The sequence below is a fragment of the Dipodomys spectabilis genome, unplaced genomic scaffold, assembly GCF_019054845.1.
Source record: "Dipodomys spectabilis isolate Male_0828 unplaced genomic scaffold, ASM1905484v1 ptg000145l, whole genome shotgun sequence".
In the NCBI taxonomy this organism is placed as follows: domain Eukaryota; kingdom Metazoa; phylum Chordata; class Mammalia; order Rodentia; family Heteromyidae; genus Dipodomys; species Dipodomys spectabilis.
Window position 1 is genome coordinate 7,812,336 of NW_024870822.1, and position 18,085 is coordinate 7,830,420.

Here is an 18,085-nt window from a genome sequence, read left to right on the forward strand (position 1 = left end):
GATGCATTACTTAAGAAGTAGAGTTTATAGTGCAGTTGGCGGCAAATGGTGTTGCATGTTGATGGAACAGTGCTTTTGGAAATAAACTGAGAAGGGGAAGAGGAGAAAAGAAACCGTTCACATCTGTGGCTCCTGGTTAGCACTGGACACAGGCTACAAAGCTGGGTGTTTGCACTTCTCCTTGTTCCATGGCGGGTGGTCAGGAGTGGGGGAAAATGTTATTTCATTTATCTTAGAGAAGCTGCTGAAATTGTTGATCAGAACTACTGGCATTCGGGATTGCACATCACTAGACTCGTGTCCATTGGCATTTGAAGAGTAAGAACTAAACTGTTTCATTCACATATATATATATTACATAGCAGGTAAAAACCCCATTCAGGCAGCCTCTGTTGTCAAGACTGTGTGCCTTAGAAATCTTGTTTGTGTTTGACAGCTTAAAAGCCTTTTGAGAGAGTTCAGCAACGAGAACTGGTTGAGAAAATTATGACAAAACAAATCCATACAATATCCCATAGCCAGCGAAAAGGTTTATAAAGAGCCTGCAGTAGTAACATTAAACATGCGGATGGTATAATAGTTTAGAGCGAGAGAGAGAAAGAGAAAGAAAAAAATAACAAAACCCAGCATATAACATTTTGAATGCAGAATGATCCCGATTATGTTTTAAAAAATTCATAGCAGAAAGAGGAAATGGAAAGTCACCAAAATGTTCCTAATAGCTATTTTGGGGGTTGTGCAATTATGTGTTCATATTTCTTTGCTCTTTATGTGTACACATTCTTAATTGTATGGACTTTACCCCTAACTTTAGTAAGTATATTTTCTTAATAATTAGAGAAAAATATTTCTACAAGGAAAAATAAGTTCTCATGTTTCAGAGAAACTTTCTTTGTCGACCCAGGGACATTCACTTTTCCCTAGCCATTTTGACTTCTCGGTTGAGTCCTATTTGACTGAATTAACACATTACATTGTATAAAATAACACCTATTTGACCCAAGAACTGAGGTGATATACAAGACTTGACAGTTTTAATATTATCAAGTGAATAGTAATTTTAAGAGAAGGGCTTGACTTATGAGTTACAATATGGTATGTTCATTCACAGGATATAGGATACTTTATTATCTGTTTATAAGAGATCTGAATTTGGAATATTGCATCAAGGAGAGTATTCAAGGTCTGTCAGACTAGTTAAATTAGGGCAATCTTGAGAAGTTTTTCAGAGGAAGGAATAACAAAACAATAATGATTGCAATATTAATGGTCTTTTACCTTATGGTCAGTGTGTTCTCCTTACTTTCTCCCAACATCCTAATGAAGTAAGTATTCCCTCTCCCCTCCCCCCACCCCGATACAATGCAAAAATTCTGGAGTATGAGGTTTACTAACCTGCCCATATCCCAGAGGTTGTCAGTTCGTGAATTTGGAATTTAAATTCATGCCGTTTGTCTTCAAAACTTACTATGCTCATAAAGATTTCTACTGAGTCTAGTAAAGTTCATGCAGGAATTTATATTAAACCATCTGTTTTTCTTTTAAATGAAATAAGAGATGGAAACCAATGATACTTGAACGAGTAAAAACACCTGACAAAAGGTAGCCCTATTTTTAATTTTTTAGAGTGTTTTCTGCTTGACATTATCAAAGTTGTCAAAATTAGAATTTCAGTAGTTTGTTAAGTATTTAAAAGTAAATCTTTCCAAGTTAGCAGAAAGAATTGGCTGGGGAGGTGGTGTAACACAGCATATACTTGTTAGACTTGTCCTTGATTGAGCTTTCAATATGACAACATCAGGGAAAGAATTTAACTTCATAGCACAGTATTTCTCATCCGTAAAATGGGATTAATACCTACCTTATAGGGTTCTTGCAAGGAGTAGATGAGATAATGTTCACAATGTGTTTGGCACAGTGCCTGACACATGGTAATGGCATTCATTGGTGGCAACCATTATTTTTATGACTCAGAGTTGAGAGGCATGGAGTCTGGATCCAGTTCTGCTATTAACATTGGCTGTGAATAAGTCACTCAACCCTTCTGGACCTTAGACTCCAAGGGGAATCATAACAGTGTTCTATAAGGTGAGAATGAAGCAATTATATATGAGGCAGTCTTTTTTTTTTTTTTACAAAGCATGCAGGGCCCCACCAATATACATGTTAAAGATGGAGGTGAACAGCAGACCAGCCAGAGGGACCAAGTCATTAACTCTGCTTGAATTTAGTCATAATTTGGGCCTTGCCATGGGAGTACAGTCTGCGTACAAGTTAAGTGAGTTCTACTCAATTCCTTGTGAGAAAAAGCTTTCATTCAGAAACCAGGCAGTGCTACTTTGTCACAGTCTGCTTGACTTGTGACCTTTCATCAAGGAAGGGCCTGATCTGAGCCAGACCTAGTAGACGTTTTTGCTTTTCCAGGGCTGTGCTTTCTGGTTAACAGGGTGCTCCCTGACAAGTCTGACCACAGTCTTATACTCAGGAGTGAGCAAAGATGGGAAGAGGCTGGCAAGCTGTCTATGAATCAATGGTGCATGTATGTGGCCAATTACCTATTATGAAAATTATCTGCATCCTAAATTGTCACTTGGTCTTGGACAAAGTTTCAACTTGGCAATCTTATATTGATATTCCTGGCTGTTTTCACATCTCCGCAGGCCATGACTAGAGTACTGACTGGTTGTGGTCCTGTTGCTAACAAATTAAATTCTAGGCCCATTGCACTTAAATGAACTGGACTCCACATTCTCAGTTTGAGTCCTAGTATGATGACGTACTACAACATGAGGGAAAAAGACACAGCTTTTTATTTTTTTATTTTTTATTTTGGAACCAGAGGCTGCTTTATAGTTAGAGATTGTGAATCTTTTCAGGGACTGTTTCTCGGGTTGCCATTCAAATTAGACTCTTACAAGAACAATGCTGTCTCCATAGAACAACCTCTGCCCCAGTGCTAATGAAATGTAGTCTATCAGTACTGCTTTTCTACGAAGGATATGTGGGGTCATTGCCTAGAAAAAATGTTGAGTCTTTAGCATCATCTTGATAAGCAGTCTGAAGGCTTTTCAGGGACTAACATGACCTGGGAGCAGGAAGGGCGCAGATACAAACTTAACCACCCATCGCCAAAAGATGATTTAAAAACAGCCAGTGAACCAGGGATTTTCAAGGCTAACTTTCTCATGTGAAAGAGAAAAAATTACGGCAATGCCCTTTAGCTAAGTACACTCACTTCAGCTTTTATGGAGGGAAGCAGTCACGTGCTCACCTCTTAGTGAGGAAGAGAGCTTGAAACAATCACAGAGCAGAACCTCCAGAGACTGAGGCTGGAATGTTAACTGATATTAGAGCACAGGTAGTACTTGGGAAGGATGATTTTATTTTCTTTTTCCTGAAGTTTTTGAGGAAGTTATGTTTCTGCCAAAACAAAGTAAACTGAACCTCCTTTTGGTCTCACTCACTACTGCTCTTGCAGAAAGAGGTAGCTGACATTCCTTAGTCTGAGTAGACCCCAAGGTCTCTAGAAAAAGTGATTTTGCTGGAGGCAGGTAGAAAGATAATGGGTCTTTCACAGTTGAACATTTGCATGAATATATGAAGGAGTAAAAACAGCTGGAATTATGTAAACAGGTTGAATGAAGACTTTCTAGCAAACTTTTAGCACGAGTTGACTGAAACCTGAAGTTATTTTGTTTCTTCCTCTATCCCAAGTATCCAAGAGAGTGAGTGACTTTGAAATAGAGCAGAGAAGTTTTGGTGTCAAACATCAAGAGACCAATAAATTAGATTATTGACTTCTAACCAGTTACTGAAGAAGAACAGATCTGTCCAGGGTTAGAATAAGAATATAACGGGTTTTCTGTGTGGCATTTTAGGGGTGTCTAGGGGTGTGTGTGTGTGTGTGTGTGTGAGCTATTAAGTTACATGCTATTATTTGATCTTTATGTTGCTCATTTTGCTTTGTACTTTGAGCTCAAAAATCCTCAGCTAGTATATTTTTGTTGTTTATAGTGAACTGTGGAATAAAACAATCACTTGCTGCCGAAGCCTACTGATTTGAGTGACTAGTTGTAGCTATAGTCATGATGATTTGGTATTCAGAACTTATGGAAACTGGTAATTGTATAACTCATTCCTATTGGCTTTTTAGTAGTCCTTAGATGGAGATTAAGTAGAAGTAGCTTTAACAAATCTGGGAAAATTCAGGTCACTGTGCAAATGAAGTACTCTGGGAAATCTTCTTTGTAACTTTGGCACTATGACTTACCTTCCCTGACCTTTCATATTTCTCTCAACATATAAATCATTTCTTTTAGGTTGAATGACATTATTCTGGTTTTCTGCCAGTAAACAACTAATCTTTTTATGACCAAATAAATATATCCTCTTTAGTGAAGCTCTGCCCATATCCAAATAAAAATAATTCATTTCATTAAAACATCTCAGAAGAATCTCGACAATAATGGCTAACACTTACTTAATGCATTTGTGCACGTGGGTTTGTTAGAATAATATCTTAATCCATTTGGTGTTTATAACAGGGTTTATAGATGGGGTCATTTATAAAGCAAAGAAATTTACTTATCATAGATCTAAAAGCTAGCACGTCTGATATTAAGGTGTTAGTTCTGGTAAGACCCTTCTTTCTTTATATTGTAACAAGATAGAACTCAAGAAGGTGAAGAGAGAGGCAATGAAGGGGATGGGGCAGGGAAACAGAGAAACAGACAAAGACTATCACAAACTTAATAAACGTACTCTCTGGGTAAAGAATTACTGCCAAAATAGCAATATTAGTTCACTAATAAAGTAAAGGTCCTATTTCAAACTGTGTTGCATTCTGGATGAAGTTTCTAACATGTGATCTTTAGGGAGGACCCATAGAAACTGAGTAATGCAGAGGTCATTTCCCTCAGGAGGCAAGTCCTGTTATCCTTAGGGATAGCTGAGACTTAGAAAGATTTAACAACTTGTCTAATATCTCATATCTAGGCAATGGCAGATTCATGATCTACACTACATCTTGTTGTTTCTATAAGTTACCTAAATACCCCTAAGTAACTTCTTAAACATTATTCTTATTCTTCCTCAATGCACACAGGTGCACATATATACACACATACATGCATAAAATCTTAAGTCTAATATAGCTATAAAATGAGCAATTGCCGGATTTTTATTTAACTTAGCAATGATTGAACCAAGAAAATTGGTACAACAAATTGACAGGAGAGCCAAAGATTTATATGGAATAAAATAATATTTAATATACAAAGAACTGCAAAACCATAATAGGAATCAACTGAGCTGTTGAAATTATTTGCATTGAAGGCAAGGCCTATTTGCATTGTTTTAACTTTAAAAGTTATAAAGTAGCCCAAAGACTAAGATCTCTATCTCCTAGTGGACAAAATAACCCCTGGGGCTCTAACACCAACTTCAAAGACTTGAATATTTCCTTCCATCTCTGAGAAACACTATTGCATAGCAAAGAAAATAGGCTTAGAAAGGGCATGATCTCAATCCAAATTTTAAGCTTAATATTTGACCTGAAGTGAAGTTTGGAGAAAAAAAAAAGATAGAAAGAAAAAGAAAACCCACTCAAACACAAACATCACACAGAGATTTTGAGAAGATTAAAGGTAATAATAGAGGAAAAGCTCCTGATGCCTAGCTGATATACATTGCTAAATATTGAGCATTATTGATAATAAATAGAGCAGCCATCAAAGTATCTCACAGAAAGAGGTTATTTAGTAAGTGTTTGAGGATTAAATGAATCAGGAGGACAAACTTTTCCCTGCAGAAGGAGGTCTAGACATACCACCGAAAATATGACATTTTGATTTATTGATTACTTTTTTTTTAAGCTGAAAAGCTTAAAGGCAATAACAAATGCAGTGACAGCCTTTCTCTAAATTCTACTTATCTCCCAGAAGAAAATACCTCTAAATGAACTCAGGTGTTTTCAGGCCTCTCCCCAGGAGTTTCATCAGCCAGGGAAAATTGACTCTTATCACAGAGAGGAGACCAGACAAACTTTGTCACAAACTCTTTATCCCACCCCACTATTCTCCCAAGGGAACCATTCCTCTTTTGGAGAAAATTACCTTCCCCCAAGTTGCATGTGTCTGCAACCATCTGTCTCCTGAAAGACAACGTAATAGCTTCTAGATCTCACTGCTTTCTTGAGTATTGACTTTTTCTCCCTAGGGATCTATGTCAAAATGTCCCAATATTTTAGGTTCACAGTCCATTCAGTGTTAAACTCTGCAGGTGTATCTTTGAGGTAGTCATAAATATAATTAAACAAATGAATGCGGTTGTGTTCCAGTAAAAACATTTTTATAACAAACATTGGGCTAGAGCTTTCCTAGGGGCTGAGATTTGTGATCACTGGACTAAATGAATAAAATGGCTAATTCAGGAATTTAGGAAAGAGGACTAATGACCAGTCCTATCTGTTGGAAGACCAACAGACTAACTAGCAGTTGTAATACAAAAGAGTTAGTTGTATTGCTTTTGTTGTTGCTACAAGTAAATTGACTATTAGAATCCACAGCCAGATCTACATTTGGTTATCTTCTCAATTCCACACTAACTGCATGCTATGATAAAGTCATCTACTGTACATGTGACTTAGATATAGAAACTCTGAGATATCCATGGGGAATCAGATACTCTGAAATAATCTGCTACATGGCATGCACTTATTTCTTCCCAGAGTAGGAGACACATAGGCTTTTCATCGTCTCTTTGAATATGTGGGATCTATCTAATTATAGCTAATTAGGGGATTTCAACAACGTAAAGAGACACAGGGTGACATAATCTTTACTATCACAAGGTTTCCAAAGAAACAAATATTAAGTATGGTGTCTTGGATTAATTTTAAAAAGTCATAAAATGTTGGAACCATGTTAAGTGGCCTAACAAATATACACTTGTCTACAGTTAGGTAAAAACGTTTTGATTTGTTTTGTTTTGATTTTTGCTTTAGGCACAACTGATCTTGTGTAAGGAGTTTATCAATGTATACCAAAGTTGGAAAAAAAGAATACAGACCATTAAAACCTAGCAGAAAGAGCCACACACTTCAAAGAAGGCCTATTAGCCAGGCAAAAATGAACTTACCTGCACTTCTGATAAGCACAATTAACTAAACAATGAAGCTCATTAACAACTACTTGGGAGACATTAAGCCTTAGAGAACTTCCTTTTGATAAGTTAAAAAGGTAGAGAAAGTCAGAATTTCATCTTATTTTTGAAGTTGAATTAAAACAAAAACAAAAACAAAACTTGCCTCTCTAGTGAGATGCATCATTCTTCATGTTTCTTTGTCTCTCCTTCAACATTAAAAAATAAATGCTTGTGTGTTATGATCTCTGTTAAGATCTTTCCTCGGGACTGAGCTAGGTGAAAATGGGTGTCACATTTTGTGAAGGAGATTGTAATTATTGATTGAAACAAATCCTTATGATCCATTTTAAGACAGAATATGTTTCTGTTGTACTGTATAAGAGGAGGCTGGAAGCTGATGCTAAACAATCAGACTAGGGTAGAACCACCCCACTAGCCCTGTGCCTTTGCCATATTGCTTCAACAGCATCTCAATTTCCTCATGTGTATTAAATGGAAAAAGATAGGCTCTAGCAACTGCAAAGATTAAGCGATTACGGTTCATACAAAGTACTTTAGATAATGCCTGGTAGCTAAGTGAAAGTTGCAGTATTGGTTAGTATCATTACCATAATGATTTCCAGCCAAAAAAATTCTGATTAATGGTAAAAATGGAAATGAGATAGCACTATGGAGACTTCATATCATAGTTATAAGTTATAGTTCAGTTTTGACTAGTGTCTTATTCTCCTTTATGGTATACATTTGCACCCTTATGATCTTTCTGTTTATGATATCATCAATTTTCTATTTCCTTTCCTGTTCATGTCTCATTTCTATTTTCTTTTTGGCTGGGCTTGGATTTATTATCCCATGTCCAGGGTTTGTTTGGTTTGGTTTGGTTTTTATATCAGCTCTGAGCCAACCTTTCTTCCCATATTCGCCTTCCTCTCCATCCTGCATGGCACCAGATCAGTCTTCCTAAAACTCAACATTCGTTGAGGCTCTCCGGACCTCTTTGTTAAGTAGAGGCATGGTGACATTTCCCCATGGTCTGATTTGGGCTAGATGTAGTTCAGGCCTACGGTCTATCTGTCTCAGGTTTACCTTCATCTCCATCAGCCTCTCAAATATTCTACTACGTAAGCTCACATGGACTCTGTGGTAGCCACACCTTACGTCCAAGTGCCTAAACTTGCTAGTACTTCCATGCTACTATTACCATTCTCTGTACACACTTTGTTTCTTCTTGTCTTACTAAGTCCTATACTTGTTTCAATCCCAAGTCAGGTCCCAAGGCCTCTTCTGTGCCCCAGAGTGGATACAACCTTTGTCTCACCCGTTTGAAATGGACATTCTGCCTTATATTCTATGCCCCATTCTAGCCTCAGGCAGAGTTAGGTATTTGTTCCTTTACCCCACAACACTTTAAACTTTGTGTGTGTGTGTGTGTGTGTGTGTGTGTGTGTGTGTGTGTGTGTGTGTGTGTGTGTGCGTGCACGCCAGTCTTGGAACTTGAACTCAGTGTCTAGACTGTCCCTGAGCTTCTTTTTGCTAAAGGCTAGTGCTTGATCACTAGAGCCATAGCGCCACTTCCAGACTTTTCTGAGTAGTTTATTATAGATGAGCATCTCATGAACTTAGATGCTCAGACTGGCTTCCAACTGCAGTCCTCAGATCTCAGCCTACTGTGTAGCTAGGATTATAGGTGTAGGCTACTGGTGCCTGGCTGAACTTCTGGATTATAGCACTTTTCCTGTGGTTTGATAAATTATACATTTGTCTGTCTGTCTGTCTATCTATCCATCCATCTAGATATATATCACACAGGGCATCTCAGATATACTTGGAAAGTGCTCAATAAATACTGGCTAAATAACTAAGTGAATGAGAGGTTACCAGTCATGTCAATGAGCATTGTTTTTGATTAGTAATTTGATAGATTATTCCAGAATCCTATGAGGAACCATTCTTGTTGATTGTTTTTGTCTCCTTGGCATTTATTACATTACATATACATATATTACATAGATAATCTGGCACTCAGTTAAGCCCCTAAGAAGTGGTTGTTGACTGACTTCCTAATCAACTGATCTTATAGAATAACAGGTACCCAGGACAGTGACACATGCCTTTCTTTCTCAAGAGTCATTTAAGAAAATACAATGCTATTTCTCAAAATTTACCAATGCCATTATCCAGGGAAAAACATAACCCTGGATAATGTATTGTTTTTGGTGAGTTATTTATTTCCCAGCAATGTGAGAGATTTCAGTGACTGACAGTAACCAGCCTGATTGCCTATGAAAATACCTCAAATGGCCCCTGGTAACAGGACTGTGAATTCATATTGCACGCGGTGTTCAAAGAATTAAATTGTGACCACTTAATATTCATTGAACATCGCACTGTACTTTTGTACTCAGAAAAAAAAAATAGAGGCGACACACATTCCATGCAGTGGGCTTTGTTAGCTGTAATTAGTTGGTGATAGAAGAGTGTTGATACAGCAGTTCACCAGTTAAAGGGAAGCAAGGCCCATGGTACAAATGTGAATGTATTTATACATCTGGTTCTGTTCTGCTTACTTTGTTTCAACACCATGACTGTTCTGGGGCGTAGTGACTAAAGCAGGAGAATTTCATCAGCTCTTAGTTTTAGGAGAACAGGAACAGCCTTATTTCTAAAGTGCCTTGGCTAAATCAAGTCCTTTTCATTTTGGGTTCGTGTGGTGTAAGAGTTCTGGCTTCTTTGTTCTCTTTTGCATTAGATACACTTGGAAGCTCTGTCTTGAGACCTAAATTACAATCTCACTCCTCTTTATGTAAAGTCTTGCTAATTCTGATTGTTCTTGGATAGATTAGGATTGTCTTTGTCTTTGCATTGTCTGGGACAGCAGAAAATAAAATTGTGAAGACAAAGGACATGTGTCGAGAGGCTCCAGAGACTGGATTTTTTCTAAATTTTTTACTTGTAAATGGTGACATATAAAATGTGTTAGCAATCATGGGGCTAACCCTCTCTCCATGTTTGAGAAACAAAGCCTAAAAGAGGGGAAGAGCCTTGCTCAGATCACATAGCTGATTTCTGACAAATGTGGTAAGTGTTCAAAATGCTCAAAAGTTCCTGTTCTCCATGACCAGTGTTCCTTTAAGTAGGCTTATCTGTCAAGAAAGACAATCCTTCTTAAGAAATTGATACTAAGAACCAACAGTTCTTATAACTTGGCATCTCTGAGAATGAGAAACATTTATGTTTTCCATAACATAAAAAAATCTCACCCATATATTGTTTCATCCTGTTGTGAACTGTAACATGCAATTTTATTCTCTAGATGCAGGTATTTTTAACTGATAAAATGAAGGAAGTGGTAAGAAAAGTGAATTTTACACTAGGAAACCTGAGTTCCAGTTCTGAGTTTGAGTCTTCCTGGGAAAGTGAATCACTTAAGATCTGATTTGTGATCACCATAGCATGGAATGTGCATTGAACAAGATGTTTTCAGAGTGGATAAATCTTATAAGAAATTTAAGACTTGTAAGTCTATTTTAAGATACAATGTGTTTGCAGGTTTTGTATCTGTCTAGGTTTGATAGCATAACATCACAAATGTAATTTTAGCTCTCTTGCTATCCCAATTTTTTCTATAAAAATGAAAGCTTTAATGTCACATTGGAAGACTTTTGTAGATAAAATCTGCAAAATGCATAAGCACATAAAGTCTATAAAATGCATAAACACATCAGGGTTTTAGAGTAGGATAGAAGATGCAAAAGACATTTGAAATCTGGTTGAAATTCTTTGTAAGGCCACTGTTCCTTTCTCATATTGAAATATTGCCTAATTGCATATGTGAGGTTTTTAACTACATAGATGATCTAACAGAGAAAGCCATGACATTAAAAAAAAAATCACATGATAACAGCTTTGTTGAAGATCTATCAAGGAGGCTTATAACTCTGTATGAAGTTTTTTTTTTAGAAAAAAAACAAAACAACAAGAAACAAAGAAAACTGATGTGGGCAGAAGACTCAATAATGGAAGCAGTAGTATCATGTTATTTTTTATGAATTAAGTACATTAATGTATCAAGACTGACTAAAGGGGAATGGTTTGTTTGTTTCAATATGCAATGAGATCTATAAGCCTTTGAATATCATGCTTCAGAAGCAAGGCTTCACACGTGGAACCAAACTTAGAAAGTTAATTAGAAAGCAATTTAAGTGATGGCTTGGGTTTCTTCTATAGGTCTGTCAAATTATTTAGCACACCTTTCATGGCCTAGACAAGCATATTTCTTGATGAATAGCTCATTGGCCAATGTGTTTGCAGAGACTAAATGCTAACTATCAATGGGAGATTCTGACTAGTGGAATTGTCTCTAGAAATCACAAAGGTCCTAAGTGTACCTGGTATCCCATCACCGAAGGAAAATTGAAGAAACTATGTCTATTCAATTAGAGTAGATATTTGCAAATATTTGAAGAACTGTTGCAAAAGAAAGGGGGGAGCTGGATTCTTATTCTTTTATTTCAGAATATAGAATGCAAGTAAAGAGGTAGGAAGGAATAAATGTATTTATTTACCATGTATTACATGTGCTGGTGCCATGTATTGTGATCTTTCATTTTCACAAAGTGCTTGAGTGGTAGATATTATCATCTCTTTATTATACATGGAGAGATAGGTCAGAGAAAATCAGCGATTCTAGTGACACTATGGCTAGTTTCTTCCTTTCTTTCTTTAGTGTTGGGATTGAACCCAGGGTCTTGTGCATACTAAGCAAGCATTCTCCACTATGATTAATAGCAGTACCAAAAGTATAAAATGACACTGATTGAATACTGTGTGTCAGATACTGTCTTAAATGCCTTGAGCACATTATCCTTTTTCGTCCTGACAACAGTCTTCAGAGATAGGTACCATTTTGATATCCATTTTACTGATGAAAAAATCCAAGGTAGCAGTGGTAAGCCCCTTGATTAGTGTTAGATTATGTTGTGATTTGTTTCTGAACTCTTCCTCAAAGATCATATGCTGAAGACTTGTTTGCCTGGTTGGGGGTGGGAGGGCAGCACCTTTAGGAACTGGAGCCATGTGGAAGGAAGGGAAAATCATTGGGGGGGCATGTCCTTTAAGGAAATAGACCCATCTTTTCACTGTTTTACTTCCTGGCCTCTATGGTGTATGCAGTTCTATTTCATCATACGATGTTTGGCCTTACTACAAGCCAAATATCATGGATTGAAGTCTTTAAACCTATGAGTCAAAGTGACTCCTTTTTTAAAGCTGTTTAACCTCAGGTTTTTGTTTTTGTTTTGTTTTGGTCATAGTACCAGTAAAACACACTTTTCATAAATATTCAGTGGACTGTGCCAAGGTGTTTGAACACTTCACCCTCGTTATTCTGCTTCTCTGTTTTCCGAACGTGTTCTCTGTGGCAGATTCCATTATGTGACAGTTTGTAACCTCACTACAATATAGCAAATTAGGGATGATTATCCCCATTTTACAGATGAGTGCAAAGGAATTAAGAAACTTGCCCAAAGCAAATGACTCAGCCAGAATTGTTACTCAATTCAGGCTCCTGGCCAAGTCCCTGGACCATGCTTAGCTTTCTTAGAGGCACCAAATCTGGAGCAAAGCTTTCTACTAAGCAGAGCTATCAAAAAACAAAATGCATTACATTGGGAGAAAGGACAGCTTGGAATCTCCCTTTGTCTAGAAACAGTAGACTGAAAATTTATATCAGCTAAGTAAGGAAAGAGTTGAGGGGATTCAAGCATTGTAGAAAGTACTGAGCCAGATGCCCTGTAAGGTTTTGTGCTAATTTGGGGTTTTTATGATGCTGTGTTTCCTTTCCTTCTTCCCATGTCATCTTGTTTTTCCCTGGGTATACCCAATATTTACTTGCAAATCTCACTCTTATTTTTAAATCTGGCACTGGGGGTTAAATTGCCTTGGTAAGATATTTGCTTGCTAGGATGTTTGATGTTTTGATGTGATGCCTCCAGGGAAATGTTGAGTAATCTTAGAAGTCAGCAGTGTAACCAGCAAGTGGTTAACTTGATCACGATAGAGGAAAACGGAGTGTGAGACTCTTCACACCACAAGAATGTGCAGATCTTCTGGTAGAAGACAGGATTCCCTTAAACATGATTTTGCAGTGAAAATAACTGTCTTGACTTGTCTGTGCAAGGTGTTCATCAAATGCCCAATTTGGGAGTAGTAGTTTCCCTAGAGTTGGCTCAGCTTTAATTATCTCCACTGCAACCTGCCCATTCTACCAGACATCTTATTTTCAACTCTGAATATCTGTGGGTGGAAATGTATTTTCTTTGATCCCCTCGATCCCCAGCCTCCCTGCATGGATCCTAGGATGTGTCTCTGGTATGTAGCACTGTCCAGTCTTCTGAAGCCATTTCTCATTTTGGGCTTCATCCTGTGAGCAACAAAGGACAGTGCCTTGGAGTCAGAGAATTTATGCATGTTTTCCATTTGTGTTCTTTTACTTCTCACTGCTCCCAAATCAATCACTCATATGGCCTCCAAATGCATACTATTTCTCTTTGATAGTATCATATCAGTCAGGTTGATGGTTTCTGAGGCATCTCTACTCATCTTGTCTTCTTTGGACTTCTTTGGATACCCTATTTCAGCTCAAAACTAAGAACCGTTCTCTCCCCCCACTCCCTTACTTTTATGTTTCTTGGACAGCATTTAATTGTCAATTCTGCTGGACATTTAAATATTTCTCTGGAGGAGATGAGAGGATGGGAAAAGACGTGGAAGTGGTTTGCCCAAAATGGATGCATGAAGAGGAATAAGTTCTGTATTGTGAGATGATTGGTTGCTATAAAATGGGGAACGTTTACAGTGAGGGTTACTACCTATGCTACATTCGACTTAAGAAATCCAAAATGATGACTTTGATATTCCTCTTTTAAAAGATTGGTATAGCCTCTCAAGGATTTTTGATGCAGTTGTTGTGACTAGCTTAGTTAAATTAGGGAGAACTAAGGGTTATGTCTGTATCTTACTATGAACACTGGAAAATAAAGATACACACATGTGCATGGAAATGATATGACTTTATTCACATTTTTATACCCAGCATTTGATTTATAAAGTTGCTATTCAAATGCTGATGGATTTAGCAGAAATACAGATAAGCCTATTCCAGTGAGCATAATTCCTGATAGAAGAAGACGACCTGTTGAGGATGAGGCCAGTCAGCTGCTAAAGGGAGCAGTCAGTTCATTCTCTGGGAGCAGTAGTTTTAGAAAACAGGTGGTGTCGATGTAATCTAGTCTTGCTGATGGGAAGAGAAACACTAAACATTCTTATACATTAAAAAAAAAAACATGAAAAACCCCATCATTAAATATAACCAGGAAGGTTTTCAGGTTACTGATGGGATTTTAGTGGATCTGTAAACTTTCTCCATGGCAACAGCATGGAATTGTATAGACTTTACAGAAGAAAAAAATCCCTCCCTCTCTCCTTCCCTCCCTCCTTCCCTCCTTCCCTCCGTCCCTTTCTTCCTTCCTTCCTTCCTTCCTCTCTCTTTCATCTCTCTCTCTTACTCTCTCTCTGTCTCTGTCTCTCTCTCTCTTTTTACAGAAGTTAAACTCTCTTTGGGGGCTTCTAAATAGATCCACTGTATTAACTGGTTTCACAGTTCTGTCATTCCTTCCTCTGACCATCCCTTCTTCCCTCCTTTCTGTCTTCTTCCTCTTTTTCTTCTTTACTTTCCTTTGTTTTCTGACAAAGATAAAGAAGCTTAATCATTAAAGAAAAGTAAGACTAGCTATACAAGTTGCATACTGATGTCATTTGTTTTCTCACTGAAACTGGCATAGTTAAAACAGATAGTTTTTTCAAAGAAAACAAAAAGGAGAACAAAGGGGAAAAATGAACTGAAGCCTGTAAAAATAGCTCTTGCATGGGGGTTCTTCCGGTTCTTTGTAGCAGGTGGAGCTTTAATATAAAATCTTGTTGCTTCTTTTACATTTTATTCTCTGATCTTTGCATTGAATATTTGCTTCTCTTATGACCTTCTCTTTGCATTTTTACAGCTTCCTTTCGCCCATAACCCCCCATATAAGTATATATTCCTACAGAGAAATTAAAGGAAGCTGTCAGTGAAGAGCTAATACACTTTAAAGCATCCTTAAATTTGCTACAGACCTCTTAAATAATTAAAACAAAATGCTCCCAGTCAGATTTGCATTTCTTTACTTAGTTTATTTACTATACTGTTACACTCAATTAAATGAGAATGTTCAGTTTCATTTTCTTTGCTTGGGGTTGATCGCCTTGCCTTTTGTTTCTTATGCTCTGGTGTAATTTCACAGTCCTTAGGTCTCTAAAACTATCTATATATTAATACCTATAGATACATACATGGCCATGAAAAATCATACTATTTGTACTAAATAGAATCTTTGCCTTAGGCATTTTAACATTCTTGTTGTAACTGACACTGCAGATAGTTCATGGTGGTGAAAATCAGCTTGGCAAAGTTCTTTTAGCATGTAATATTTTAGCATGTAATGTTATTTGGCATTCCTTTCCCTACCTACAATTTGATTAGTGAAACTCCTAGCCAAAGCAACAACAACAAAAACCCACACACACAAAAAAAAAAACCCAAGATGATACAGGTGTTGAATGGTTGTGGAAAGGAAATTAAATAGAAGTGCTAACTCTCTACCTCTTGGTTGGCAGAACATGTGCAGACTGCTCTCTGTAAATTAGTTCATTGCTTGAGTTATGCATGTTTAAGAAGGAATAAATTAGTTATCCATTTCCTAATGAGTAGTGGGATCAATTGAAGCATGATGAGAGAGAAATAGCATAATTTTGCTCTCTCAGTTGGGGCTCGATATCCTCAAACTTCATTATTAATTACTCTATTAGTTTCCTGGGTTATTTTTGACTCTTCATATAAGATATTTTTTCTCCTTCATTTTCCTACCAGGTAAGTAAGACTTTTAAAATTTGTCCAGTGGGAACTGTAGGTGAGGGATTGCTATCTTCTTCACATACTAGGGTCCCTTGTTGCTCTGGGCCCTCTGCCTGCCTCTGTGTTGGTTTGTGTGGGTGTGTTCTTGAATGCCAGTCGATATGTATGTGTGACGACAATGGCAAGGGTTCTAATGTGTTTAACTGTTATGGGATCTGTTATGTCTACTTTAGGGTCGACCCCATCCCATATGATACTCCAAAACCAGCGGGCCACACGCGGTTTGTCTGCATCTCAGACACACACTCCAGAACAGATGGTATCCAGATGCCTTACGGGGACATCCTTCTCCACACAGGCGATTTCACCGAGCTGGGACTGCCCTCCGAGGTTAAGAAGTTTAATGACTGGTTAGGTAAGGAATGATTGCGTTCTGGCGGCCCCAATTAACCTTTCCCGTCCGAGTGTCACTCACGGCGTCCTAATTGAATTAGAGCACTTGGAAGCCAGCTCAGCCATTTCTTGTATGATATGCGGTGGCGTCTCTAGCTTTAATCCAATTCTGTTAATTAAAGATGAATTTTTAGATATTTAATTTTACTGTGCATCCTTTAAGTGTCTGGCCTCAGCGGCTCTGGGGCAGGGGAATGGGAAGCTTTGAAAGCGATCTCATTTCACTCATTCGGCTTTAATGAGGGCACACGCGAGACCTAGAATCATATTTTTAATTCATTGTGGCTCGGCAATCTTTCCGAGATATTATGATCAAAGATGTACAAATGACCCAGTAGAAAGAGAACATTTCTAAGAAATGAATGAGCAAGTGGAAAGCCCTTATAGAAAGCGAAGTTTCCCCAGCACAGGGCTGACTGGGACCAGCTTTCCTGTGTCTAGGAGGGTGCGATAAGACCCCTGAAGATGTCGGGTGACCTGCTGCAAAACTCCAGAAACTGAGAAGATGAAACTGACCACTGTACTATGAAGGACCATCCCCCTTCCCTCCCTCCCTCCCTACCTCCCTCCTTCCCAGGTTCAGGGTTCTGCAGTTGTTGGGTCAGGCAGTTGTCAAGTATCAACACTGCAAGACAGTGATAAGGTTATTCATCCCTGCATTGACAGATCTGGGGCTTGGAGTTTAGCTTACTGGTAGAGCGCATGCTTATGATCTAAGAAGCCCTGTGTTCAATCCCCAGCACATGTGTACACGTGTGTGTGTACATGCACACACGTGTGCACACACACATACACAAATCATCTCATAGAAAGAAAAGTACAAGTGGCCAGGTGCCAGAGGCTCATAGCTGTAATCCTAGCTATATAGGAGACTGAAATCTGAGGATGGTGTTTAAGTTTGTGAGACCCTCTCCTCCAATTAACCACCAAAAATATCCAGAAGTGGAGCTGTGGCTTAAGTGATAGAATGCTAGCCTTGAGCAAAACTGCTTAGGTCAGCACCCAGGCCCTGAGTTCAAGCCCCAAGACTCGCAAACACATACACACACACACACACACACATACACACACACACAAGTATAAGTGTTCTGTGAGTTCAGCATCTCTGGAAACACTCAAGGATTGTATACTGAAACTCAGAAATCATCTGGAAGAATAATGTCATGAATATTGGGTCATCCTAATATAAAGTCTTCCAATAAAAATAATTTAGGGGACAACTGCTGGTAGATCATACCTGTAATCTTAGCTACTTAAGAGGCTGAGATCTAGAGGATCTCAGTTAAATGCTAGACACTATCTTCAAAAAAGTAACCAACAAAAAGTAGGGTTAGAGGTATGGTGCAAGTAGTAGGACACCAGCTACTGGAGTTTGAATGAAGTGAGGCCCTGAGTTCAAACCCCAGTACAGTAAAAAAATTTAGGCAACTTAGAAGCCTTAACATTTCATTTTTCATCAAATTAAAGCAGAGTTTGAGAAATTTAAAATTTATTGACTCAATGATAAAATGTTCTAATGGAAAAATATTCATGAAAATGATT

At 37.9% G+C, this 18,085-nt stretch overlaps 1 protein-coding gene across 3 annotated transcripts in view; it reads left to right on the plus strand.

Annotated features, from left to right (window-relative positions):
• The window catches only part of Mpped2 (metallophosphoesterase domain containing 2), a 173,368-nt gene that overhangs the window by 33,911 nt on the left and 121,372 nt on the right, over positions 1-18,085 (plus strand). For 2 of the 3 annotated variants that reach the window (XM_042691478.1, XM_042691479.1), the window contains exon 3: positions 16,324-16,505. In XM_042691478.1, coding sequence (XP_042547412.1) covers positions 16,324-16,505 — 182 coding nt within the window. Of the gene's footprint in view, positions 1-16,323; positions 16,506-18,085 lie in introns of those variants that run through there. The other variant, XM_042691480.1, reaches the window with a different exon arrangement.